General features: G+C 55.6%; 2 protein-coding genes across 2 annotated transcripts in view; one reads left to right on the forward strand and one right to left on the reverse strand.

Annotated features, from left to right (window-relative positions):
• Positions 1-26,913, forward strand: part of LOC140898184 (killer cell lectin-like receptor subfamily B member 1B allele C) — a 117,269-nt gene that overhangs the window by 16,407 nt on the left and 73,949 nt on the right. The window lies entirely within an intron of this gene.
• Positions 9,504-23,641, reverse strand: LOC140898180 (C-type lectin domain family 2 member B). Its single transcript, XM_073311608.2, has 6 exons — positions 23,493-23,641; positions 22,686-22,942; positions 21,918-22,025; positions 14,725-14,936; positions 13,682-13,788; positions 9,504-12,444 (listed from the first exon to the last, which is right to left on the reverse strand). Exons 2-6 carry the CDS (start codon positions 22,780-22,782, stop codon positions 12,300-12,302), a joined length of 669 nt encoding a protein of 222 aa, XP_073167709.2. The 5' UTR covers positions 22,783-22,942; positions 23,493-23,641; the 3' UTR covers positions 9,504-12,299.

Here is a 26,913-nt window from a genome sequence, read left to right on the forward strand (position 1 = left end):
CAGAGCCAGTGATCTCATCATAGAAGGCAATTAGGTTAGTCAGGCATGACTTGCTCTTGGTGAATCCATGCTGACTGTTCCTGATCACTTTCTTCTCCTCTAAGTGCTTCAAAATTGATTCCTTGAGGACCCACACCCCAGCTTGCCATGAACTAAATATTCCTGTACACAAGCCCCTAAAATAAAAGGAGTACTTGTGGCACCTTAGAGACTAACCAATTTATTTGACCATGAGCTTTCGTGAGCTACAGCTCACTTCATCGGATGCATACTTTAGGAAAGCCCCTAAAATAGTTTTTGACACATGCTCAGCTTATATTTGTGCAACTCATTTCAGGAGCGACTGCAGCTGAGAGTTTAATAATTACAAGTTTCATACCCTGTATAGAGCACTGAATATTAAGACTCTAGAGACTCTGTGAGAGAGGCTGCCAGACCTCCTAGGTCCCTTCCAAAGTCTCCTACAATGGAAGAGGTATATCAAGGAACCTCTTTGTTCTGGGAACCTCCCTGCACCCGGAGGTGAAGAACCCCAGAGCTCACAGATCTCCCCTCACCTTACCCTGTGTGAGTCAATGGGATTCAGGGGCTGTCTATGGCAGAACAATTTCCATGGATGTAATGCTGGTGATGAATGAGTCTCCATGGAACGATGGGTGGCTCATTTTGGGCGCTGCAGTGAATTGCATCAATGCAAGCCCCTCTCTGTCTGCACCTCTTCAGCTGCACTGATGTCATTACATTGGCACAAAGGATGCAGACTAGCTTGGACTCAACCCACGCTCCTAGCTGCTAAACTCTCCTGAGGTCCAGTGATCAGATCCCAGGGCAACAGATAAATCCACCCCTGACAATCGTACAGCACCTGCTTTCCCAGACTATGGTACAGCAGGGTTCACATTCACCAGGAACAGCCGCTCTCGGAACTAGCAGGTGTGGTCTGTGCAGACTGGGGGAGTGAATGGCACTAAGGGACTCTTTACTGCCGAGGTCACCGGTCAACTCTGCACAAGTCACAGAACCATAGAAATGTAGGACTGGAAGGGACCTCAGTAGGTCACCCGAGACATGACCAAGTAAACATAGACCGCAGCAAATTTTAGCCCTGCAGCCACGAACCTGAGTCAACAGAGATGGGCCAGCCACTGCCATACTGCCGGACTTTTAGCACTGTGTAGACATAGCCTTAGCGTCTGGCTTTTAAGCCCTTCTCTCCTAGGTCAGCCCTGTCCCGTGTTAACGCACAGGAAAAGAGTCATCACAAGGATGTCCAAGGATGAAAGGACAGGAGACTAGAGCTTTGCAAGTGCATACACATCTAGGAGGCCTCTGGCCGCCACAGTCCCCAAACACACAATCCCCAGTAGACCACACTGTAAACTGTAACCAAGCCAAAACCAAAACCCAGCCAGACAAACCAGCTCCCTTGATGGCGGTGTCCGCACTGCATTCTAAGGCTCATTTCAGTGACGCTGAAGGTTCTGCCACCCCGGCCCCGGGCACGACCCGGGGATGCAGGAAGGCCAGGCTGGTACCTCAGGGGCACAAGCTGCAGGCATAGGGCCCAGCTTATTGCTGCCCTGCACCTTCTCCGGTCAATCACCCGCACTCTACACGGGTATCGGTGACTGTGCCTGGGGCCCAGCAATAGTCACGCGGACCCAAAGTGCTCAGAGATCTGCTGGGGGAACTAATTTCAGTCCCGACACAGAGAGTGCCCAGGTGCAGGGGTCTGGGAGGGAGCAGGAGAGGGTCGGGCTCTGGGAGGGAGCAGGAGGAGGGTCGGAGAGGAACATTCCCCAGGAATCCTCTGTCCCAGGGGCAGAAGCCAGACAGGCCAGGAGGAGAGACCGTGACTGTGGTGGCTCCAGGGGGAATGGGATGTGCAGAGAGGGGGAAGGGAGGCCTGAGAACTCACCTGCCAGGACAGTAACAGCGATGAGACATAAGGACACAACTGCGAGGACAATTCTATATTTCTTATAGTAGTTACATTTCTTGCCGTTACAATGAGGGTCTGAAACAGAAAGACCCCTCAAGCAGGGCTGTGAGGACGCATCTCACTGACAGCACCCCGGCTGGAGCTGCCCTAGAACATGCACCTTTCTGCCGATTGCTCCTTCCCTCAGACGCTCTGGGGTACAGAGACAGGGACCCGCATACTCTGGGGGCAGGAGCTCAAACTGCCCCCCCATCCCCATCCCCGCTCCGCCCCCTGCCGAGTTCTGGCTGGGCCCACACTGCAGAGTGCCCCTGTCCCCGCACACTGGGGTCTCACACTGGCCGTACACAGCAGAAGGGGGGAGAACGAACCAGGCAGAGATGGCCCAGTGCGGTCATAGGGGGTCTGACACACCCAGCCCAGGAGGGCCCTGCACGGCCCCCGCTGTGTCCGCCAGACAGCAGGTGTGAGCCAGGGATCGGTGCCCTGAGAGCCCCTGGGGGTGATCCAGTCCCTGCTGCCCACAGACAGGGGGTGGCTGGGCACTGGCTGCTGCCACTGAGAGCCTGGCCCCATGTGGGGCAGCCTCAGGGTCTCTCTCCAGCCTGTTCCCAGGCAGCGACACCCCATTACCTGGCTCCCCTCCAGCCTCCAGGTCTCCATTGCCCTCAACAGGCCACTCCTGCAGCGGCTCTTCGCTCCCAGCAGGTCCAGCTGCTGGCCCCATCGTCTCTCTCAGCGACACTCGGCCTGCACACGCTGCTGGAGACGCTGGGCTGGGGTCGGCTCCTCCCTGTGACTGGGTCCCACTCGGCCAAGCCGAGCTGGGGCGGGGGTCCTGGCCCTGGTCGCCCCCCTGCTCCGGACTCTCCAGCTGATCTGGAAGCCGAGAGGGACCCAGCAGGACAGGTCAGTGGGGAGGGGGGGGGGCGATTTGTGGTTTCTCGTTCCCTGCCCAGCAGCCCAACCCCCTGCCAGAGGCGGTGCCATGATGATTGAACCCCCTTGACCCCCATCGGCCCCTCCACCCCCCAGGGCTTCAGAGACCTGATCTGCCACGGGCCCCGCCCTCCCGTGACAGGCACCCGGGGGGGGGGGGGAAGAGGGGCAGAGCCCCCCGGGAAGCAGCAGAGGTGAAAGTAAGCCGGTCCGGACCAGCGCATTGGCAAGAGCCGGTACACCCTGCCGGACCAGACCGGCTTCCCCAGCGGTGATTTAAAGGGCCCGGAGCTCCTGCCACTGCGGGGCTTTAAAAGGGCTTTAAACAGGGCACCGCCCCCGGCTGCCCCAGGCATCCTCCGCTCCTTACAGTAGCGAGGGGCTCCTCAGTCACAAACCTGGGTTCCTGGGCGGAATTCGGTCCCCGCCCGCCGCTCTTAGGCAGCTGGGTGACCCTGGCTGCGGAGCCTGTGAGGCTGCTGGCCTTTCTGAATCTGCATTCTCGCCCCTCTTCCCTCCCCATCCCGCTCCCGCGTCAGAAGTCCCAGGCAGAGCTCACACCTGCGAAAGCCAGAGCAGGGACCCCCGCGGCTCCTGCTTTATGATCCAGCCTGGACAGCTGGGTTAATGCAGCGCCAAAGCAGAGAGTTTTAACCCTGAGGCAGACTGTGAAGTGCAGGCTCCCCACAGTGATGTTAATTGGCCCCTGTTGCACAGACCTGTATGGGATGATCAGAGGGTTTGCGGCTTATGCTGTTGAATATGAACCGATCGACGTGCAGTATTTTGGGAGGGGGCGGTTGGCTACTGGGCATTTGTTAGGAGCATTTAATAGCTGTCTGGGAGGACCAGAAATTAGATCTTGGGGTTGCTGGAATGTGACTGTTGCAGTGATCTGTGGTGTGTTGGATCCATACACCTACTGGTGCAGGGCTCCTTCCAGAGCAGGTGACAGTATATGGGGCATAGGAGAGGAATTGGGGAAGCAAACGCAGTCAGAGGCTCCCAGAAATGAAAGGTTCTTTTGATGCCATCAGAGTGCCCCTTTCTTTCCAGTAGCTTGGACAAGGGCCCGGCTGGGCTGGCAGACTTCGTTCTGGGGCCTACACATCAGATTTCAAATGTTCTGTAGCTAATACATAATTTTACTATTGCTGGTTGCAACTGCTCCTGAGAGCTCCTCTAAGGCAGTAGAGAAAATAGCCACAGTGGGGTGTGTGTCATCATTGATGACTTTAAATGCCCAGATACACAAAGGGTGTGTGCCAGCTTTTATAGGGACGCAAGTGGCTCTGCAGGGAAATGTGTTGTGCTGGGCACGCTCTGCCTTTAGTCTCTGCTTCCTCACTTCCTAAAAATGAAAAGTCACTTGTATAAAAAAACATATTACGGTAGCACCTAGAGACCCTCACTGAGATCAGGGCCCTACTGTGCCTGGCGCTGCATAGACACACAGCGAGAGAGAGTCCCTGTCCCCAAGAACTTAGCATCTAAGTCCTTGCCTAAACTTGGGGGGAGGAGGGGGGAAACAGCTGTTGTGCTTAAAACCCTGATAGCATGTAGTGTAGAAAGTGTTGAATACTTCTTTAAAGGTGCTAACAGGACACAGTCAAGACTCGTGGGGAACCTTGGGTCTAGACGAGGCCTAAATAGAGGATGGGAGGGTAAACGGGCACAGAGAAGGGGAAGGGACTTGCCCAGGGTCACCCAGCTGGTCAGTGGCACATCTAGGAATTGAACCCTGACCCCGTCTAGTGCCCGTTCCACTAGACCATGGTGCCTCACTACTACCATGCAGTGATGTGCGATCACACCACCTGGGAAGGTTTAAAAATCAGCTGCTGTTGAGTCCCTGCAGCACAGAGGGGGATGCAAACAAATTGGGCAAGGTGGAAAACTTTCTCCTGATGTGCAGAACTCAAGACTCTTAACTCTCTCATTTTCAGTGGTAGCATCTAAACCCCCTTTGGCTGCTCCGCGCACCACTGCTCACACTGCACCCTCTGCAAGGACCTGGGGCCCAGTCAGCGGGGTCGGGTTCCAAGTTAAATGTTACTGTTTCCCAGCAGTCCAAGCAAACTGGAGCTGCATCCAGAGCCACTGCTCTTCCCTCACTGCCTCCTTGGCTGGGATCAACAGTGAGCAGGGCGCAGTGAGAGAAACACACAGATGCTTCTGTCATCACAACAGCCTGGGCCTGGCAACGACTGGCAGGGCTGGAATCAGGCTGGGCTCAGTCCATGTGGCTGGGAGGTCAGAGTGAGTGAGACTCACCTGCCTGCCCTTAAAGCCCTAGATGGGTGATTTCCCCCTCCGTAGGGCCGGGCCAGCTGAGTCTGCTCTTATCCTTGATGACCACAAGACGTGGGGAAGGGGGTATCCCACTGAGGAGCAGTCCCCTCCAGTCCAGCTTGAGCCTGTGTAAAAGGTGGCAGGCTAGCAACACAGGGCAGGGAGAAAAGGAGGCCACTGCTAAGTAGGCCACTGTGGGGCAAGGGGAAGAAAAAGGCGAAGCAGCCCGAGCGAGAAGACAGCCCCCATTGGTGGTGGTAGAATGGCTCCAAAAGAAGGGGGAAGGGGACTCACTGGCTGCCTGCGGAGTCCCGGGTTCCTCCGTTGTCCCGCGCACCGGCCCCGGAGCCCCGTGAAGGCTGCAGTGCAGGGCGCCCATCCCAGCGGGCGGCGCCGTGCAGCCCGGAGCAACAGCTGGACGGTGCGGGAGGGGTCCCAGATCCCCCGCCCCGGGCTGTGCTGGCCACGCGGGCTGCTAATGACGGGGGGGGGGGAGGAGCCGCGTTACCAGGAGCAGGCGCTGAGTGGTTCCAGGGAGCGGAGCAGCCAGGAAGACGCTGGGAAGAACATTGAGAAGAAGCGTCGCGTGGCTGGGAGCGAGGCTCATTTTTCCCGATCGCCGCGACCTAGGGCCCAGCCCCACACGTTCCGCCTGCCCGGAGCCCACGGGACGCTCGGGTATGAGGCGCCGCCGGGGCGCCCGGAGAAACCGAAGGGCCATGTGGGGGGAGAGAGGTACCCCGACGTTATGGCTGGGGCGGAGCCAACCTGTGGGCTTCGATCGTCGCCACTACACCTGGACGTGCGCGTGCTATGCAATCAGCCACCTCCCCCCCCATGTTCTGTTGTTAAATACCCCGGGGTGGAGCATCGCCATACCCCTCCGGCGCCGGCCAGGCCACTGCAGCCCTTGCGGGTACCCAGGGACTCCGCCTCCCCGCCAGCTGGGTGCCTGTCACTGGCGGGTGGGGCCCGTAGCAGATCAGGCCTCTGAAGCCCTTGCGGGCAGAGGGGCCGGTGGGGGTTAAGGGGGTTTAATCATCATGGCACCGCCTCTGGCAGGGGGTTGGGCTGCTGGGCAGGGAACGAGAAACTTAAATCACCCCCACCTCTGACCTGTCCTGCTTGGTCCTGTCTCGGCTTCCAGATTGGCTGGAGAGTCCGGAGCAAGGCGGGAGGAGGGGGGGAAGCAGGGCCAGGACCCCAGCCCCGGCTTTGCTGCTGCTGAATTGGACCCAGTCAGACTGAGAGGAGCGGACCCCAGCCCAGTGTCTGTAGCCTGAGTGTTGCTGAGAGAGACAATGGGGCAAGGAGCAAGTTCCAGTGAGAGTGAAAAACCATTGAAGGCTCTTAATGAGAGAAGATACAGGAAGATCAAAGGAGATCCAGGTAATGGGGCGTCGCTGCCTGGGAACAGGCTGGAGAGAGACACTGATGCTTCCACACATGGGGCCATGTTCTCAGTGGAAGCAGCCGGTGCCCAGCAACCCCCCATCTGTGGGCAGCAGGGACTGGATCTCCCCTGGGGGCTGGCCAGGCACCGATCCCTGGCTCACAGCTGCTGTCTGGTGCGCACAGCAGTGGCCGTGGGGCTGTGCGGGTGGCAGACTGACCCATCTCTGCCTGGTTCATTCTCCTCCCCTTCTACTGTGTATGGCTCGTGTGAGACCCCAGGATGCGGGGACAGGCGTACTCAGCAGTGTGGGCCCAGCCGGCGCTCCGCAGGGGGCAGCTTGAGCTCCTGCCACCAGGACATGCGGGTCCTTGTCTCCGTGCCCCTGAACTCACCAGGCCCCGTGACAGCCTGGCTGGGGGTGCCCAGGGGAGGGCACTGGGCTGAGGGGAAGGAGAGACTGTTCTGCCAGCCCCAGCCGGCCTGAAACTCCGGGCCCCTCTCCTAGAGCGTCTGATGGAAGAGTGACTGACTGACAGTAACAAGGGAATTTGGGGTTGGGTAGGAAAATAAAAAAAACAGGTCCTTAGATGCACAGGGGCAGTGCCTTGACATAAGTGTGGTACCAGGGGACCGAAATGTGGTAGGCACTGAGATCGTGTCAGTGCTGAGTAGGGGTGAGTCAGGCATCTCTTTAACCAGCAAGTCTTTAGAGCGAGTGGACTTTCCATCATTAGTCAGTTTCAGTTCATGGTTCTTCCTAGCCCTCGATTTTCGTTACAGGCAGGAAGTACACTTTTGAGGCACATGTGACTCTTCGAGGCAGCAAATGCAGTGGGAATGTCCATAGTTGATTGGAATTGCCTCTCCTGCCAGGAGAGGCAATGTTTAAACCCAGGAAAGCGGGGCACATTTCCCATCTGGCTTTCACTTCCCCAGAGGGAAGAGACAAAGAAGAACTAAGCAAGGACAGGATGGTGGCTATTCTAACAACACGATAGAGAAATGTTTTTGTAGAAGAAAAGAAAAAAGCGGAGTATAAACAACAACTAACAGAACATTTATGAATTAAACGTTAATAATTTGAATAGAAAGGGGAATACAGATGAGATCATCTCACGTCGGACGCTGCTGAGGTACTGTCTGAGGGCAAGGCAAGGCGGTTGAGAAGGAACTGAGGGTGTCCGCCCATGCAGGGCTAGATCGCCCTGAGATGGGGGAGCATGTGGGCCAAATGGACACTGCTACCTACAACCTCCAATCTGAGGCGCAGGGGCGCGCCTACACCTAGAGTGGAGCGCCGACAGAGAAGCTACGAACAGAACATGGCTCTTCCATCAACTCTATCTAGTTCCAGTTCTACACTCTGAACTATGCAGTGCATGGTGTCCTGCAGCCTTGGAGTCCGTAAAACCCCAATTAAATGACCACTTTCACCAGTGTGCGGCGGGGTGGGGAAAAGACAGAGGAGGTACGGCAGAACATAAAGGAAGTCCAGGTTAAGAGACAGCAGCTGGGCAAACCTTGCCTAATTCTTCTCAAAGGCAATTAAAGCAGCAAAAGACTTTTCTTTCTTTTTCTTTTTTTTTTTTTTTATTGCTTATCTATGATACAAAAGGACAGTTGCACTTCAGCTCAACCCTAATAAATGGGCAGTGGTATACTGAGGGAAGCCACTCCACATAGAAGAAGTTATAATGATCTCTTCAAGTGAGGTTGTTTGCCTACATTGTGAAACACAGTAACAGAATCTAGAGTTTGGCGTAGATCATTGGACACGCCTGGATGTCTGAATTGCAACCTCAAGTCAGGCTCAGGGCCAGTGTTTTCTGGAAATTGCTGCTCTTACCATAGTTTTTTCCAAAACCATGTTTTATTTCCAGAATCGCTGATCAGAGGGAACGGGGATGGTGGCGGTGGTCTCATGCACCTGCCCCACCTCTCTGATTTCTGCCAGGAGACACCTGACTCCTCCCCAGGGTGCAGGACAGAGGCTGAGGGCTGGCTAATGTTGAGACTTTTGTGAGGAGGGGAGAAGTTGGTGGCAAGCTTGGGCTCAGCCACACCGCTGGGGAGCTTCCCCTGGGCAGGCAGGGCACTTGGCAGCTGGGCGTCTGACTCCCTCGCCGTGCTGCAGAGCGGATGGTGCTCGCACCTGCTCTTGGCAGTGTCCACAGTGCTTCTCCCCCGCTCACCTCCCTGCACACAGCTGGCTCCTGCCCTCAGCGCCCAGCATCTGTCCCCCCACTTCCCCTGCACAGCTGGCTCTAGCCCTTCTCCCCAGTACACAGCTGGCTCTAGATTCCCAGCTCACATCTCGCTCCTGCGCACAGCTGGACCTTGCCCCAGCTGGCTGCAGACTCTGTGCAGTTCCCTCTCAGCTAGAGCCTCTCCCTGACCCTTTGATTCCTTCTGATTTTCCACCTTGTGCTTTGGCCGTTCACTACCAATACCTAAAATGGTTAAGCCTGAGGACAAATTAAAGAATTTGGCAAAGATGTGCTCCATATGGATGGAGGGAAATTATTTTGTACAGTTTGCAGCAAAGTTCTTGACCATCTTAAAAAGGACCACATGAAAGGTCCACATTATGTTATAGCAACAGAAAAAGAAAATGAAGGGCAAAGAGTGGTGATGCAACAAAGCATGAGCTCACAATTACTGGTGTACTTGCACGACAAAATGAAAATCAGAAATAAAGGGAACAGACAGTACTAAGACTGGGTGGAGGCTTGTGTGACCCAGGGTGCCTAGGGCAGCCCTCACTGGAAATGCTAAGATCAGGCAGGTTGCAAAAAGGAGAGCAGATACTCCCAAGACTGGTGGTGGTTAACACTGAAGTTAAACTCCTCAACCAGTTACAAACTGTGCTTCTGGTTCCCAAAGTATCAAGAAGCAAAGAAGAAATCACACAGCCCCCTGATTGCATTCCAGTTCTTTGGCTCCCAATCAGCAGCTAAGTCCAGTACAGTGAGAAGTTACTTTAAAACTCTGCTCACATATACAAAATGTTCTTCTGACCCCAAAGGGTCAGCTATGTCACCTGCTCAGTATAGGTTTCGATCTTACCCAAAATACCACGCTGACAGCCAATCCTTTATAATAAACCTTTAAGTTTAGATGCTAAAGAAAAAATAAAGAGAATTTGTTAAATGGTAAAGCAGTCACATACATATATATCGTTTGTATACATACAGTCATATACATACAAAGACTTAAGTTTGAATCACTTTTGACATTACCAACAGAAGGGTACAAACACTGCCTCTGATCTGTTGCCAACACTGTTGGCAACGAAGGACAGAATGCACTGGACTGGACAATGTCAAGCATCAAGTTTTTTAAAGCTGTGGAGAGAAACTGCAGGGGTACTTAAAGACAGACAGCATATAGATTTTTTTGCAATGTCAGAATCCTTGATCGCAAGCAAGTTCATGGACTCCCACAACTGTAGTGACTATGAACAGAGAATTCTGCGGCCGAGTTCTGTATCGGAGGGCGAATGGGCAGTTTACTCGAACATTGTAAATGATCTTCCTAGTACCCATGACATTTCTCTCTCCAGCTTTTGGAAAAGCTAGCACGTGTTTGCCAAAACTTAGCCAGATTGCTCGCGTTCTTTTGTCGATCCCATGCAATTCTGTTGATGCTGAATGCAGTTTCTCCAAACCTGGACAAGTGCTAACCCCACAACATTACTGTATGTCATTGGAAGGGAAGAAGATGTGTGTGCCCAAATGAGTTTGAATGTGTCCTAAGTGTGTGTCAATGAATATTTGTATGCTGAGATAGACTGTTTTATTGCAAATATCTGTGTAATTTAAACATATCACCACCTACTGCCCACTTTATAAATATTAAGGCAGCATCACTGCAGTAAATACGGCCACTCCTGATGTAGCACCTGCTACATGTAAAGGTTCAGGAAGGAGTTGAAGGACACGATGGGTATTGAACAAACCACACTGTCTAAACAGAAGGCATTTGTGACAAAGATACTTTTAAACTCATTTGGCTGTGTCTCTCTACATGTTGATAGCTGAGTGATCACAGTACACGGAGGGGTTTGCTGCTTGTCACTTGCATGGCACTGTGAGAGAGCCCAGACTGGAGAGTTTAAGGGGACGCAGCGGTCCCACAGTCCAGGTTGTAACCATGGTGGGATGCCATGCCTGTATGTTTTGTATTAATATAATATAGATCTGAAATTTCCTAAACATAAAGCTTTGAATCTGAAATTACTGTTTTCATTGCCAGAAAACACATATCCTATTCTCAACTGATCTCTACAGTGATATACTAGGGATATAAATAATTTAGTGTAAAAGTGTAAAAGCAGTAACTGTGTAACTGATTAAAATTCTCTAAGTTAAACGTTTACTCAGGGAACTAAACAAAAGGCGTGGTCCCTCCCTGCTCAGTTGGAGCTAGGAGCCCTGACACGGATTGGTCCTGACACATTTTTCACAGCCTGAAATTGGTAGGGCCCTGGTTAATCAGTTAAACTTTTACATAGAATCATAGAATATCAGGGTTGGAAGGGAACTCCGGAGGTCATCTAGTCCAACCCCCTGCCCAGAGCAGGGCCAATCCCCAGCTAAATCATCCCAGCCAGGGCTTTGTGAAGCCTGACCTAAAAAACCTTTAAGGAAGGAGATTCCACCACCTCCCTAGGTAACCCATTCCAATGCTTCACCACCCTCCTGGTGAAAAAGTTTCTCCTAATATCCAACCTAAACCTCCCCCACTGCAACTTGAGACCATTACTCCTTGTTCTGTCATCTGCTACCATTGAGACCAGCCTTCTTGGCAACAAGGACACACTGTTGACTCGTATCCAGCTTCTTGTCCACTGTAACTCCAGGTCCTTTTCTGTAGAACTGCTGCCTAGCCACTCCGTCTCTAGTCTGTAGCAGTGCATGGGATTCTTCTGCACTTGTCCTTGTTGAACCTCATCAGACTTCTGGCCCGATCCTCTAAGCCCTGGTCTACACTAGGACTTTAGGTCGAATTTAGCAGTGTTAAATCGATGTAAACCTGCACCCGTCCACACGATGAAGCCGTTTATTTCGACTTAAAGGGCTCTTAAAATCGATTTCCTTACTCCACCCCTGACAAGTGGATTACCGCTTAAATCGGCCTTGCCAGGTCGAATTTGGGGTACTGTGGACACAATTCGACAGTATTGGATTCCGGGACTATCCCAGAGTGCTCCATTGTGACCGCTCTCGACAGCACTCTCAACTCAGATGCACTGGCCAGGTAGACAGGAAAAGAACCGCGAACTTTTGAATCTCATTTCCTGTTTGGCCAGCGTGGCAAGCTGCAGGTGACCATGCGGAGCTCATCAGCAGAGGTGACCATGCAGAGCTCATCAGCAGATTGTCTGCTGCTGCTTTCATGGAGGGAGGGAGGGAACGGGGGCCTGATGATATGTACTCAGAACCACCCGCGACAATGTTATAGCTCCATCAGGCATTGGGATCTCAACCCAGAATTCCAATGGGCAGCGGAGACTGCGGGAACTGTGGGATAGCTACCCACAGTGCAACACTCCGGAAGTCGACGCTTGCCTCGGTACTGTGGAAGCACTCCGCCGAGTTAATGCACTTAGAGCATTTTCTGTGGGGACACACACACTCGAATATATAAAACCGATTTCTAGAAAACCGACTTCTATAAATTCGACCTAATTTCTTAGTGTAGACATACCCTAGTTTGTCTACATCCCTACTAGTCCCCCTCCATTGCATGTTCCTTTTCCTTTGAATATGCATCAACTTTGCTACAGATCCAGTTCCTCAGAGAATAGCACCTTGAAGAGCTCACGAAGACATCGCTCAGATATGCGCAGTCCCCTTCTGCTCTTACTTCAAACCTGTAATGTAAGCCATGGAGCTAGTCAGGAGCTGACCGTTTCCCCCTCCACCTGCATCTGTCACGGTCAAGGTAGCATTCCACACATTTGGATGGTGAAGCAGAGCTGCAGCGCTCACAGGTTTTCAGGGTTTCCCCTTTCTGCACCAGCAACAGGATTCACCCCAAACTCCTGCCTGGCAGCCAAGGATCAGAACAGGAGGAAACATCTCAGGCAATCATTAAGCACAGCAAGCCGAAAAAGGGAGCCGAGTGGGGCAGCTCTCGGCTGCTCAGCAAACCAGAATTTTTCCATGGCACGGCCATAGTCAGCTATCTTTAGACATTTTTTTTTAACCCTTTATGACTGATGCAAACTTTAAAAATATGAACAGGGTGTAGCCAATGTAGCAACCTCTGCCTGAGTCTGCGGACCATGGAAACTGAAGTGTACCACAACAGTGAGGTATCTCTTGAGCACCTTCAAATTAAAAGTAACCCAGGCCCAGATCCTTTGAGGATCTGGGCTTGAGTTACACATAGGCGCTGACTCCATGGGTGCTCTAGGACTGCAGCACCCATGGGAATAAAATGGTGGGTGCTGAGCACCCACTGGCAGCCCCCCTCTCAGCTCCCCGCACCCAGCACCACCCATCAGCCAGTGGGCCCCATGTATCAGTGCCTCCCCCCCCACGCCTCCTACCCACTGAGATCAGCTATTTTAACAGTGTGCAGGAGGCTCTGGGAGGGAGGGGGAAAGAGCGAGCATGTGGCATGCTCGGGAGAGGGGCGAGTGTGGAGTGGGGCTGGGGCCTTGGGGGAAGGGGTGGAGTGGGGGCAGGACCGGGGATTGAGCACCCCCTGGCACTTTGGAAAGCCGGTGCCTGTGGGGGTAGGCAGTGCACAGCCATGCTCAAGACAAATGCAGCAGCTGCGTTGATCAGCAAGGGATCACAAAGAGCCTCTGGCGTTACAGCCTGTTTCACTGCAGAGGTGCATCCACTGGGATGCTACCCCCCGGGGTTTTAACTCCTACCGAGACAGCAGGCTGGAGAAAGGGCATTGGGAGCCCAGATCAAGGCCAGAGACACACACTCCTTCTTGCACCGTACTGTGCAGCACAGAAGAGTTAGGCCCTATTTTAACACCGGTTTTAAGATTAAAAGCTCTAATGGGGTAAGCTGTGGATCCGTCCAAGCTAACATTTCATTCGCTTGTGATTTACCCCTGGGAAAGCGAAAAGACAGAAATGGACTCACAGCTGCTGGTTGAATAGGGTTCCGTTCACCCACTTCCAGGGCTGGCTTGATTCTCTTCTGAGCCCAATCCAGTGCTCAACGAGGCCTGCATAGTTCATCATGAAATCCTGAACAATAGGACAGTGTGTATTAGATTCTGCAGTGCGGCTCAGTTCCTGCCCCACAGGTCTTTGTACAACAGGGAATCTCAGTTGTATAGCTAAGGGTTTGTCTCCACGTAGGAGTTGCAGAGCTTGAGCTATACCAGTATAGTCACAGCATGACAATCCCCATGAGTCTGGCTGCACGTACAGTGGTACAAAAGGGATTGTTTAGGTACAGGAAGAGATCTAAGCTACCCTGCTCCAAGGCACCTTTATACTGGTATAATTACATCTCCACTAGGACTTAGATCAGTATAACTACCCTGGTAAGGAGCCAAAAGGCGCACCCTTAAAAGAAGTTAACCCTTCTAGTATAGACTAGGCCTCAGCTTGTGTCTCATTTTTGGGTGGGATTCCCCCTTTGTACTCTAGGATCAGGGGAATCCATACTGCGTGTATACCCCTGCGCCCCCAGAGAGAACGGTTTTCCTCTCTTCTGCCCCCTCCTGCCTTCCTGCAATATCCCAGAGGCTCCTTACTCCCAGGCTCCTCTCTGCAATAGCAGCTACTGCCCACAGCTCCCCTTCTAGCTCAGTCACACCTGCGCTTTGCTGCCGCTTCTCCCCTCCCCCAGCTTCCTTTGGGTCTCTCGGTGGAGGATGGGAGAGACTCAGCCACCAACTCCAATCACCCTGGCTGATTGCCAAGAAAACCCAAACCATAAAGCTGCCATCTCCAGTCAGAAGCTGAGGGTTCAAAAGGTCCGTACTGATCACAGAGCCACACTGAAACCAGGGCAGGGACTTAGCTTCCAGAATCTCACTCATTCTCGCCTCCAATCCTGAGAAACATCAAAGGTCCTACTCACACTCCAGGGGTGGGGCTCTGCCCACATTCCAACTCTGTCTGTCATGCCAAGCCCAGTCCATTGCAGTTAGAAAGAATCTGCAGGGGTCTCACCTTTTCCTCCCGGGTGTCAATCGCAGCCAGGGAAGCACTGAACGAAGAGCAGAAGTGCTGGCTAGAATCCCAGTTCTTTTCTTCCTTTGAGAAATAGTAGCATTTCCCTCGGTATCCGACCCACCTCTCCGGGCAGCAGGGGACAAAAGGGGGGCCCGGAGAGGGGACAAAAGGGGGGCCCGGAGCATCCAAAGATCTTGTGAATTGGAGCACTGAAAATGAAAGAACACAGGGTTAAGAGATTGGTGACAATTTTGCTGCTCTCCGAGAAAAGCAAACAAGAATAATCTCATCAGATCCACATTTCAGACTCCTTAAGCCTCTGGAACTGCTCAGAGGATGGGAGGGAGCCAGGTTGTTAGAAACTGAACCAGTTATGAGGGGCCACCACACCTCGGTTTGTTGGTGTGGAGTGTGGGGCTGAATTCAGTGAGGATGCAGACAGACAGGATTTCCATGCATCAGCACAAAATGCAGAATTCAGAGCTAGGCCCAAATTCAGGGAGCTGCAGAACTGTCAAATGACCATCAGGAGAATACAGAAAAGCTCGATTTTGTTATGATCAGCTAGGACATAGACTGCTACACTGGGCTGGCTGATTCCCTCTTCCTGCTCTTTGCTTTGCTCTCCTGGAGAGGCATGTTGAGACCAAAGTATCAATATCCATTTCAGGAGATAAAACACTGAAATTTGATAGTGCTGGACCCAGGAGAGAGGAGGACACCAGCCCTGCTGGGCCCTGATAATGCTACTAAAAAGAGAAGGGTGCTCGTATAGAACTAGAAGCAGACTTTGAGGGCTGGCAGCCACTCTGACTGGGTCTGCCTCCCCAACCACTGTCAATAGAGCAGGAATATTTCAATTGGATCAAATTATTAAACAATGTATAAACACCTAGAGGATAACAGAGTAATGAGGAATACCCTACATGGATTTGCCAAGAACAAATCATATCAAACCATCCTCATTTCCTTTTTTGACAGGGATACTGGCCGAGTAACAAACTGAACTTGTTTAGAGGGGAAGTAAAGGCAGTTTATAACAATATACAAGAGGAAACTGAGAGTGAATATTGTAGGAATTGTAGAAAATTGATAAGGGAAACCAAGGAATACAAGGAAAAATCTGTGGCCAGCACAGTTTAGGAGAATAAGGAGGAGTTTTTAAAAAATATATTAGGAACAAAACCATGGACCTGACCATGGACCTGTCCATTACTAGATGAAAATGGTAGGATTATCAATAATAATGCAGAAAAGGCAGAACTGTTCAATAAATATTTCTGTTCTCTATTTGAGGTACAAACAGATGATATAGTCCCATCATATATGGTGATAACAATCTTCCCATTCCACTAGAATCTCTGGAAGATGTTAAACAGAAGCTACTAAAGAGGTAAGGTGGCTGAGGTAATTGCTTTTCTTGGAACAACTCCTGTTGGGGAGAGAGACAAGCTTTCAAGCCACACCGCGCTCTTCTTCAGGTCTGGGAAAGGTTCTCCTGGCCTCGGAGCACAAAACAGACTTTTAGCATAAGTAGTTGGCTTATGCTACGGATGTAATGCTGGTGATGAATGGCACACATTGTAAGGGACCATTCAAGGTAGAGTGGGGATGTTGAAAGCATGGCCCCGGTCACCCCTGAGCAACTCATTCTGGTCCCATGAGGCACTGCAAAACCTTCACAAAACTCCCTGTGCTATATGGTGCTGAGTTTCACAGAGGGATAGGTACCCAGGGTGCACTGCTCTCTGCATCGATGCAAGTGCTGCTAGTGAGGACGCACACTGCCACCAAGGAGCGTAGCGTGGACACGCAAACACGAGGTAATCACTGGGGCAGCTGTATGCTGACCTAATTTAGGTCAGCACAATGCTGTAGTGTAGACATGCCCCTGAGAAGGAAGTGAAGTAACTTTCACGCAGGGACATGAAATGGCCACAAGGTGGCACCAGAACTCTAGCAATAGGAAAGGGCCTATTAAACTGAGTGGCCAGGAATGTTCTCTGTAGGTAAGAGGTGAATCAAGTTACTTTTCTTTCCCATAACCCAGCAAACAGAACCATACATGCTGGAAGTTTAACCAGTTCAGTGCCATCAGAGAGGAGCAGTAGGATCACCATAACTAACATCCAGTGCAGTGGACGGATAGTCAGAGGCAGGTTTATTAGGGTCACGCTGGGTAAGAACTGCTAAACCATCCTAAACCCCACATCAGTTCGTAGTTTCCCCCACAATAATCCCTCCTGCTTGCTCTCCGCCTGGACGGGATTGTTTCCTGAGATGATCTTTTCTGGGGTGGGAAGTTTTTGAGTCAGGACCCCCCCCCCCAGTGATTTTTGAGCATATCCCCTTTTCTGCACCAGAGTAACTCAGTAGCTGCAACCATGTGGCTGGTGCTCAGTCAGGAACAGACACTAAGTCTGGAAGATTTAGGAAACCAGGCCATTGTTATCAAAGAAAGAGCATGCTCAGCACATACACAAGGCATGTATTACTCTGGGGATTTAACTGTGGAGTGCAGGAGTAGTCAATCGGTGGACCGGGGGTCAAAGCCAGACCGCTAGGTGCTTTTGAACGGACCCTGAAATCTTCTTTATTTACTTATTACTATTGTTATATTTCATTATTATTTTCTCTGGAGTCTGGACCTTGGCTACACCTTGACCAAGAAATGTGGACCTTGACTAAAAATAATTGACTACCCCGGTGTAGTGCATACTACCATGTGCATGCATACTGTGGAACTGAGTAGGGAAGTCAGTAATTAGGGCTTATCACCACGATCTAAATGTTTGCGTCTAGCTGAGGTGTGAATCTACCCCACACCAGTCTGTTGCGGTCTGACTGTCTATGGGCACCCTACTGACACACATTAACGATTTGTTAATACATTTTGATCTACTCCCCTTTCAAAGACCAATAGATCAAATCGCATTAACAAATTTAAATGTGCATCTACAAGGTGCACACTGAGAACTCAGAGCAGGCTAGTATAGGGTAGATTGACACCCCAACTTGCCATGAACTAAACATTCCTGTACACAGCTCAGCATATATTTGTGCAACTCGTTTCAGGAGCGACTGCAGTTGAGAGTTTAATAATTACAAGTTTCATACCCTGTACAGAGCACTGAATATTAAGACTCTACAGACCCGTGAGAGAGGCTGCCAGACCTCCTAGGTCCCTCCAAAGACTCCTAGAATGGAAGAGGTACATCAAGGAGCCTTTCTGTTCTGGGAACCTCTCTGCACTTCGAGGTGAAGAACTTCAGAGATCACAGACCTCCCCTCACCTTACACTGTGTGAGTCAATGGGATTCAGGGGCCGTCTATGGCAGGACAATTTCCACGGATGTAATAATGGTGCTGAATGAGTCTCTGTGGAACAATGGTGGCTAATTTTGGTCGCTGCAGTGAATTGCATCAAGCCCCTCTCTGTCTGCACCTCTTCAGCTGCGCTGATGTCATTACATTGGCACAAAGGATGCAGACTAGCTTGGACTCAACCCACGCTCCTAGCTGCTAAACTCTCCTGAGGTCCAGTGATCAGATCCCAGGGCAACAGATAAATCCACCCCTGACAATCTTACAGCACCTGCTTCCCCAGACTATTGGTACAGCAGGGTTCACATTCACCAGGAACAGCTGCCCTTGGAACTAGCAGGTGCTGTCTGTGCAGACTGGGGGAGTCAACTCTGCGTAAGTCATAGAATCATAGAAATGTAGGAGTGGAAGGGACCTCAATAGGTCACCTGAGACATGACCAAGTAAACATAGACCATCCTGACAGGTGTTTGTGCAACATGTTCTTAAAAACCTCCAACCATAGAGATTCCACAACCTCTCTAGGTAATTTGTTCCAGTGCTTAACTACACTTTACCAATAGCAAGTTTTTTGTAATATCTAATTTAAATTTCCCTTGCTGCAATTAAAGCCCACTACCTCTTGTCCTGTCCTCAGTGTTTAAGGAGAACAATTTATCACCCTCCTCTTTATAATAATCTTTCACATACCTGAAGACTGTTATGTTCCCCCTCAGACTTCTCTTCTCCAGACTAAGCAAACCCAATTTATTTCAGTCTTTCCTCGTAGCTCATGTTTTCGAGACCTGTAATAATTTTTGTTGCTCTTCTCTGGACTCTCTCCAATCTAGCCACATCTTTCCCAAAGTGAGGTGCTCCGAACTGGACACAGTACTCCAGTTGAGGCTAATCAGCATGGAGTAAAACGGAAGAATTACTTCTCATGCTTTGCTTACAACACTCCTGCTAATACATCCCAGAATGTTGTTTGCGTTTTTTCCAATAGTCTTACATTGTTAACTCATATTTAGTTGCTGATCCATATAACCCCCAGATCCTCTTCTGCAGTACTCCTTCCTAGGCAGTCATTTCCCATTTTGTATTCGTGCAACTGATTATTCCTTCCTAAGCGTAGGATTTTGCATTTTTTCTTATTGAACTTTGTCATATTTATTTCAAAACAGTTCTTCCAGATCATTTTGAATTCTGGTCCTGTCCTCCAAAGCACTTGCAACCCCTCCCAGCTTGGTACTGTCCACAAACTTTATAAGTATACTCTCTATGCCATTATCTAAATCATTGCTGAAGATATTGACTAGAACTGCACCTAAGACAGATCCCTGCAGAACCGCACTTGATACATCCTTCCAGCTTGACTGTGACCCATTCATATCTACTCTCTGAGTATGGTTTTCTAACTAGTTGTGCACCCACTTTATAGCAGGTTAGTTTAGGCTATATTTCCCTAGTTTGTTTATGGGAAGGTCATGTAAGACAGTATCAAAAGTCTTACTAAAGTCAATATATACCACACCGACCGCTTCCCTCCTATCCACAAGGCTTGTTATGCTGTCAAAGTATTAGGTTGGTTTGATATGATCTCTTCTTGACAAATCCATGTGGACTATTACTTATCACCTTATTATCTTCTGGGTGCTTACAAATTGTTTATTTGCTCCATTATGTATCTGGGGATTGAAGTTAAACTGGGTTGTCCTTATTGCCCTTTTTATACATTTCCCCTCTATATTCCCTCATCACTCCTTCGTCCCTGCTCCCACCCCAAACTCCAACCCTTCACCCAAGTCCAAAACATAGACACCTATCCAGGGGCTTTAGTCTCCTGCCCCTGTGAAACCTAGTTAAAAGCCCATCTCAGGAGGTTAGCCAGTCTGTATCCGAAGATATTCCCCCCCTTCCTTGATAGGGGGACCTCATCTCTGCTCTGCAGTCCTTCTCCTCAGAACAGCATCCCATGGTTGAGGAAGCCAAAGTCCTGCTGAGGACACCATCGGCTAAGCCATGCATTAACCACCAGGACATGTCTGTCTCTACCTCGGCCCCCACACTTGACGGGAAGGATTGAAGAGAACATCACCTGCACCCCCGACTCCTTCACCCTCACTCCCAGAGCCCTGTCGACACTTCTGATCTGTTCAGGGTCAGACCTCGCAGTATCATTAGTGCCCACATGTATGAGCAGCATGGGGTAGTAGCAAGGGGGCCAAATGATCCTGGGCAACCCTTATGTAATGTCTCAGATACAGGCCCCCGGCAGGCAGTACAGCTCCCAGGATGCCAGTCCAGGCCTGCAGATGGAAGTCTCCATCCCAGTTAGGTAACTGACCACCACTCTTAATTTCCTCTTGGGAGTGATGGCCGGGATCCTCCCAGCCTTGGGGGTACATGGCTTCTCCTCCTCCACCTTTGGGGGAGACTCGTCACCAGGGCAGCATACTGGTTTTTCATCACTAAGGATGGTGGGTGGGGAGCAGGGGTGGAGCACTGCCTGCTGCCAGAAGTAGCCAGCAAGTGCAGTCCTCTCCTGCTGGATTGCTCCTCCACCTTGGAGGTCTTCATATGCATGTTTTCAATGAATTCCTCATGTAGATGGATGTAGCTTTCCCACCTACTTCCTGAGAGATTCTACCAGTAAGCACCTGTCTCACCGGATGGTCCCCCCCAGCCTGGCTTTCTGTGATGGGGAAATGCTGGCCACAGTCTCTGCAAATCCACACCAGGACCTGGACCAGGACCTGGGTAGAGGCATCCACGGTCAGATTCTCTTTCAGGACAAAGATACAGGTGGAGGAGCCAAGAGCAGTGTTGACACTGGCTATGGGGCCCTACCGAACAATGCTAATTTTATTCCTTCTCCTGCCTCCAAACTCCCTCTCAAACTCCCCTGTTCGCTAGCTCCCTTTGGTCGCTTAGGGTGTGTCTACACGGCAAGAAAAAACCCGCAGCTGGCTCAGGTGACCTGACTCAGGCTCATGGGGCTGAAAAACCGCTGTGTAGATGCTCAGTCTTGGGTGGAGCCCGAGCCCTGGGACCCTGGGACAATGGAGCCTGAGCCCAAACAGCTACACAGCAAATTTTAGCCCTGCAGCCTGAGCCCCATGAACCTGAGTCAACAGAGATGGGCCAGCTACTGCCATACTGCCGGACTTTTAACACTGTTTAGACATAGCCTTAACGTCTGGCTTTTAAGCCCTTCTCTCCTAGGTCAGCCCTGCCCTGTGTTAACACACAGGAAAAGAGTGATCACAAGGATGACCAAGCACGAAAGGACAGGAAGCTAGAGCCTTGCAAGTGCATATACATCTAGGAGGCCTCTGGCCCCCAGTCCCACACAGCCCCCAAACACACAATCCCCAAGAGAGCACGCTGTAAACTGTAACCAAGCCAAAAACAAAAACCAGCCAGACAGACCAGCTCCCTTGAGGGAGGTGTCATTACTGCATTCTACGGCTCACTTCAGTGATGCCGCAGCTTCTGCCAGCCCGGGGATGCCAGAAGGCCAGGCTGGTACCTCAAGGCGATATGCTGCAGGCAGAGAGCCCAGCTCATTGCTGCCCTGCACCTTCTCCTGTCAATCACCCCCACTCTGCACAGGTATCAGTGACTGTGCCTGGGGCCCGGCAATAGTGACTCGGACCCAAAGTGCTCAGAGATTTGCTGGCGGAACTAATTTCAGTCCCGAAACAGAGAGTGCCCAGGTGCAGGGGTCTGGGAGGGAGCGGGAGGAGGGTTGTGGAGGGACATCCCCCAGGAATCCTCTGTCCCAGGGGCAGAACCGAGAGAGGCCAGGAGGAGAGACTGTGACTGTGGTGGCTCCAGGGGGAATGGGATGTGCAGAGAGGGGGAAGGGAAGGTTGAGAACTCACCTGCCAGGACAGTAGCAGCGATGAGAAATAAGGACACAACTGCAAGGGCGACTGCGAGCACAATTCTATGTTTCTTGTAGTTACATTTCCTGCAGTTACAACGAGGGTCTGAAACAGAAAGACCCATCAGGCAGGGCCGCGAGACAGGGCTGGAGCTGCCCTAGAACATGCACCGTTCTGTCGATTGCTCCTTCTGTCAGACGCTCTGGGAGAGGAGTCCAGAGGGTGAGGCCGGCTGGGGCTGGCAGAACAGCCCCTCTTTCCCCTCAGCCCAGTGCCCTCCCTGGGCACCCCCAGTCATGCTGTCATGGGGCCTGGTGAGCTCAGGGGCACAGACACAAGGACCCCTATGTTCTGGGGGCAGGAGCTCAAACTCCCCCCCTCCCCCCTGCTCTGCCCCCTGCCGAGTGCTGGCTGGGCCCACGCTGCCGAGTGCCCCTGTCCCCGCACACTGGGGTCTCACACTGGCCGTACACAGCAGAAGGGGGGAGAACGAACCAGGCAGAGATGGCCCAATGCGGTCACGGGGGCTCTGACACACCCAGCCCAGGAGGGCCCTGCACAGCCCCATGGTTCCCGCTGTGTCTGCCAGACAGCAGGTGTGAGCCGGGGATCGGTGCCCTCAGAGCCCCTGGGGGTGATCCAGTCCCTGCTGCCCACAGACAGGGGGTTGCTGGGCACTGGCTGCTGCCACTGAGAGCCTGGCCCCATGTGGGGCAGCCTCAGGGTCTCTCTCCAGCCTGTTCCCAGGCAGCGACGCCCCATTACCTGGCTCCCCGCCAGCCTCCAAGTGTCTACTGCCACCCGTACGGCACCCCTGCTGCAGCGGCTCTTTGCTTTCCATATTCCCGGCTGCTGGCCCCATCGTCTCTCTCAGCGACACTCCGGCTACAGGCGCTGCTGGAGGCGCTGGGCTGGGGTCGGCTCCTCTCGGTCTGACTGGGTCCGATTCAGCAGCCGCCGAGCCGAGCCGGGGCGGGGGTCCTGGCCCTGGTCGCCCCCCTGCTCCGGACTCTCCAGCCGATCTGGAAGCCGAGACGGACCCAGGACAAGTCACGGGCGGGCGGGGGGGGGGGGGTGGGAGCGATTTGTGGTTTCTCGTTCCCTGCCCAGCAGCCCAACCCCCAGCCAGAGGCGGTGCCATGATGATTGAACCCCCTTGACCCCCATCGGCCCCTCCACCCCCCAGGGCTTCAGAGAGCGGATCTGCCACGGGCCCCGCCCACCCGTGACAGGCACCCACGGGGGGGGGCGGACGGGACCTTCCAGGAAGAGGCGCGAGCAGAGACCCGTGAGGGGGGGTCACCGGCCCGGCCAGCGCCGGAGGGAACCGCGGTGCCCCGCCCCGCCCCGCCCCGGGGGGTTTCCCAACAGGACACAGAGGGGCGGGGCAGGCGGCTCATTTGCATAGAGCGCTCCCGCCCCGGGGCCCTAAGTGCGCATGTGCAGCATCTCTCTGGTTTGCCACTAGGCGGCCTCGCGGGTCACGATGGAAACCGACAGGTTGGCTCCGCCCCTCCCCCCCCCGTCCCTTCGTTCTTCTCCGGGCGGCCGCGCCCCGGCGGCGCCTCTTACCCGAAAGTCCCGCGGGCTCCGGGCGGGCGGCACGTGCGGGGCCGGGCCTGGATCGCGGGGATCGGACGCGGGGAGCCACGAGCCTCGCTCCGCTGGTTCTCCGGGCTCTGATCTGCCCAGCGACTCCGGGCTCTCCGGGCTCGCTCCGCCCCCTGCAGCCACAGCCACTCAGCGCCGCCCAACGCTCTGCCCCGCCCCCTGTCACCGCCCCGCCACTCAGCGCCGCCCAACGCTCTGCCCCGCCCCCTGTCACCGCCCCGCCACTCAGCGCCGCCCAACGCTCTGCCCCGCCCCCTGTCACCGCCCCGCCACTCAGCGCCGCCCAACGCTCTGCCCCGCCCCCTGTCACCGCTCCGCCACTCAGCGCCGCCCAACGCTCTGCCCCGCCCCCTGTCACCGCTCCGCCACTCAGCGCCGCCCAACGCTGCGCCCCGCCCCCTGTCACCGCCCCGCCACTCAGCGCCGCCCAACGCTGCGCCCCGCCCCCTGTCACCGCCCCGCCACTCAGCGCCGCCCAACGCTCTGCCCCGCCCCCTGTCACCGCCCCGCCACTCAGCGCCGCCCAACGCTCTGCCCCGCCCTCTGTCACCGCCCCGCCACTCAGCACCGCCCAACGCTCTGCCCCGCCCCCTGCAGCCACAGCCACTCAGCGCCGCCCAACGCTCTGCCCCGCCCTCTGTCACCGCTCCGCCACTCAGCGCCGCCCAACGCTCTGCCCCGCCCCCTGTCACCGCCCCGCCACTCAGCGCCGCCCAACGCTCTGCCCCGCCCTCTGTCACCGCCCCGCCACTCAGCACCGCCCAACGCTCTGCCCCGCCCCCTGTCACCGCTCCGCCACTCAGCGCCGCCCAACGCTGCGCCCCGCCCCCTGTCACCGCTCCGCCACTCAGCGCCGCCCAACGCTCTGCCCCGCCCCCTGCAGCCACAGCCACTCAGCACCGCCCAACCCTCTGCCCCGCCCCCTAGCACCGCTCCGCCACTCAGCACCGCCCAACGCTGCGCCCCGCCCCCTGTCACCGCTCCGCCACTCAGCACCGCCCAACGCTCTGCCCCGCCCCCTGTCACCGCTCCGCCACTCAGCGCCGCCCAACGCTCTGCCCCGCCCTCTGTCACCGCCCCGCCACTCAGCGCCGCCCAACGCTCTGCCCCGCCCCCTGTCACCGCTCCGCCACTCAGCGCCGCCCAACGCTCTGCCCCGCCCCCTGCAGCCACAGCCACTCAGCGCCGCCCAACGCTCTGCCCCGCCCCCTGTCACCGCTCCGCCACTCAGCGCCGCCCAACGCTCTGCCCCGCCCTCTGTCACCGCCCCGCCACTCAGCGCCGCCCAACGCTGCGCCCCGCCCCCTGGCACCGCCCCGCCACTCAGCGCCGCCCAACGCTCTGCCCCGCCCCCTGCAGCCACAGCCACTCAGCGCCGCCCAACGCTCTGCCCCGCCCTCTGTCACCGCTCCGCCACTCAGCGCCGCCCAACGCTCTGCCCCGCCCCCTGTCACCGCCCCGCCACTCAGCGCCGCCCAACGCTCTGCCCCGCCCTCTGTCACCGCCCCGCCACTCAGCACCGCCCAACGCTCTGCCCCGCCCCCTGTCACCGCTCCGCCACTCAGCGCCGCCCAACGCTGCGCCCCGCCCCCTGTCACCGCTCCGCCACTCAGCGCCGCCCAACGCTCTGCCCCGCCCCCTGCAGCCACAGCCACTCAGCACCGCCCAACGCTCTGCCCCGCCCCCTGGCACCGCTCCGCCACTCAGCACCGCCCAACGCTGCGCCCCGCCCCCTGTCACCGCTCCGCCACTCAGCACCGCCCAACGCTCTGCCCCGCCCCCTGTCACCGCTCCGCCACTCAGCGCCGCCCAACGCTCTGCCCCGCCCCCTGCAGCCACAGCCACTCAGCGCCGCCCAACGCTCTGCCCCGCCCCCTGTCAACGCTCCGCCACTCAGCGCCGCCCAACGCTCTGCCCCGCCCTCTGTCACCGCCCCGCCACTCAGCGCCGCCCAACGCTCTGCCCCGCCCCCTGCAGCCACAGCCACTCAGCGCCGCCCAACGCTCTGCCCCGCCCCCTGGCACCGCTCCGCCACTCAGCGCCGCCCAACGCTGCGCCCCGCCCCCTGTCACCGCTCCGCCACTCAGCACCGCCCAACGCTCTGCCCCGCCCCCTGTCACCGCCCCGCCACTCAGCGCCGCCCAACGCTCTGCCCCGCCCCCTGTCACCGCTCCGCCACTCAGCGCCGCCCAACGCTCTGCCCCGCCCTCTGTCACCGCCCCGCCACTCAGCACCGCCCAACGCTCTGCCCCGCCCCCTGGCACCGCTCCGCCACTCAGCGCCGCCCAACGCTCTGCCCCGCCCTCTGTCACCGCCCCGCCACTCAGCACCGCCCAACGCTGCGCCCCGCCCCCTGGCACCGCTCCGCCACTCAGCGCCGCCCAACGCTCTGCCCCGCCCCCTGTCACCGCTCTGCCACTCAGCGCCGCCCAACGCTCTGCCCCGCCCCCTGTCACCGCTCCGCCACTCAGCGCCGCCCAACGCTGCGCCCCGCCCCCTGTCACCGCTCCGCCACTCAGCGCCGCCCAACGCTCTGCCCCGCCCCCTGTCACCGCTCCGCCACTCAGCGCCGCCCAACGCTCTGCCCCGCCCCCTGTCACCGCTCCGCCACTCAGCGCCGCCCAACGCTGCGCCCCGCCCCCTGTCACCGCTCCGCCACTCAGCACCGCCCAACGCTGCCCCGCCCCCTGTCACCGCTCCGCCACTCAGCGCCGCCCAACGCTCTGCCCCGCCCCCTGTCACCGCTCCGCCACTCAGCGCCGCCCAACGCTCTGCCCCGCCCCCTGTCACCGCCCCGCCACTCAGCGCCGCCCAACGCTCTGCCCCGCCCCCTGTCACCGCCCCGCCACTCAGCGCCGCCCAACGCTCTGCCCCGCCCCCTGTCACCGCCCCGACACTCAGCGCCGCCCAACGCTCTGCCCCGCCCCCTGTCACCGCTCCGCCACTCAGCGCCGCCCAACGCTGCCCCGCCCCCTGTCACCGCTCCGCCACTCAGCGCCGCCCAACGCTCTGCCCCGCCCTCTGTCACCGCTCCGCCACTCAGCGCCGCCCAACGCTCTGCCCCGCCCTCTGTCACCGCCCCGCCACTCAGCGCCGCCCAACGCTCTGCCCCGCCCTCTGTCACCGCTCCGCCACTCAGCGCCGCCCAACGCTCTGCCCCGCCCTCTGTCACCGCCCCGCCACTCAGCGCCGCCCAACGCTCTGCCCCGCCCCCTGTCACCGCCCCGCCACTCAGCGCCGCCCAACGCTGCGCCCCGCCCTCTGTCACCGCTCCGCCACTCAGCACCGCCCAACGCTCTGGCCCGCCCCCTGTCACCGCTCCGCCACTCAGCGCCGCCCAACGCTCTGCCCCGCCCCCTGTCACCGCTCCGCCACTCAGCGC

The sequence above is a fragment of the Lepidochelys kempii genome, chromosome 14 (genome assembly GCF_965140285.1).
Source record: "Lepidochelys kempii isolate rLepKem1 chromosome 14, rLepKem1.hap1, whole genome shotgun sequence".
In the NCBI taxonomy this organism is placed as follows: domain Eukaryota; kingdom Metazoa; phylum Chordata; order Testudines; family Cheloniidae; genus Lepidochelys; species Lepidochelys kempii.

Excerpts from the sequence above, each read along its gene's own strand:
- LOC140898180 (XM_073311608.2), bottom strand. The coding sequence starts at position 22,782 with ATGGGGCCAGCAGCCGGGAATATGGAAAGCAAAGAGCCGCTGCAGCAG. Across the intron at positions 14,937-21,917 it reads CGCTGCTACTGTCCTGGCAG|TGCTCCAATTCACAAGATCT; the intron begins GTGAGTTCTCAA and ends TTTCATTTTCAG. Across the intron at positions 12,445-13,681 it reads ACCCTATTCAACCAGCAGCT|GTTTGAAGTAAGAGCAGAAG; the intron begins GTGAGTCCATTT and ends CTTACATTACAG.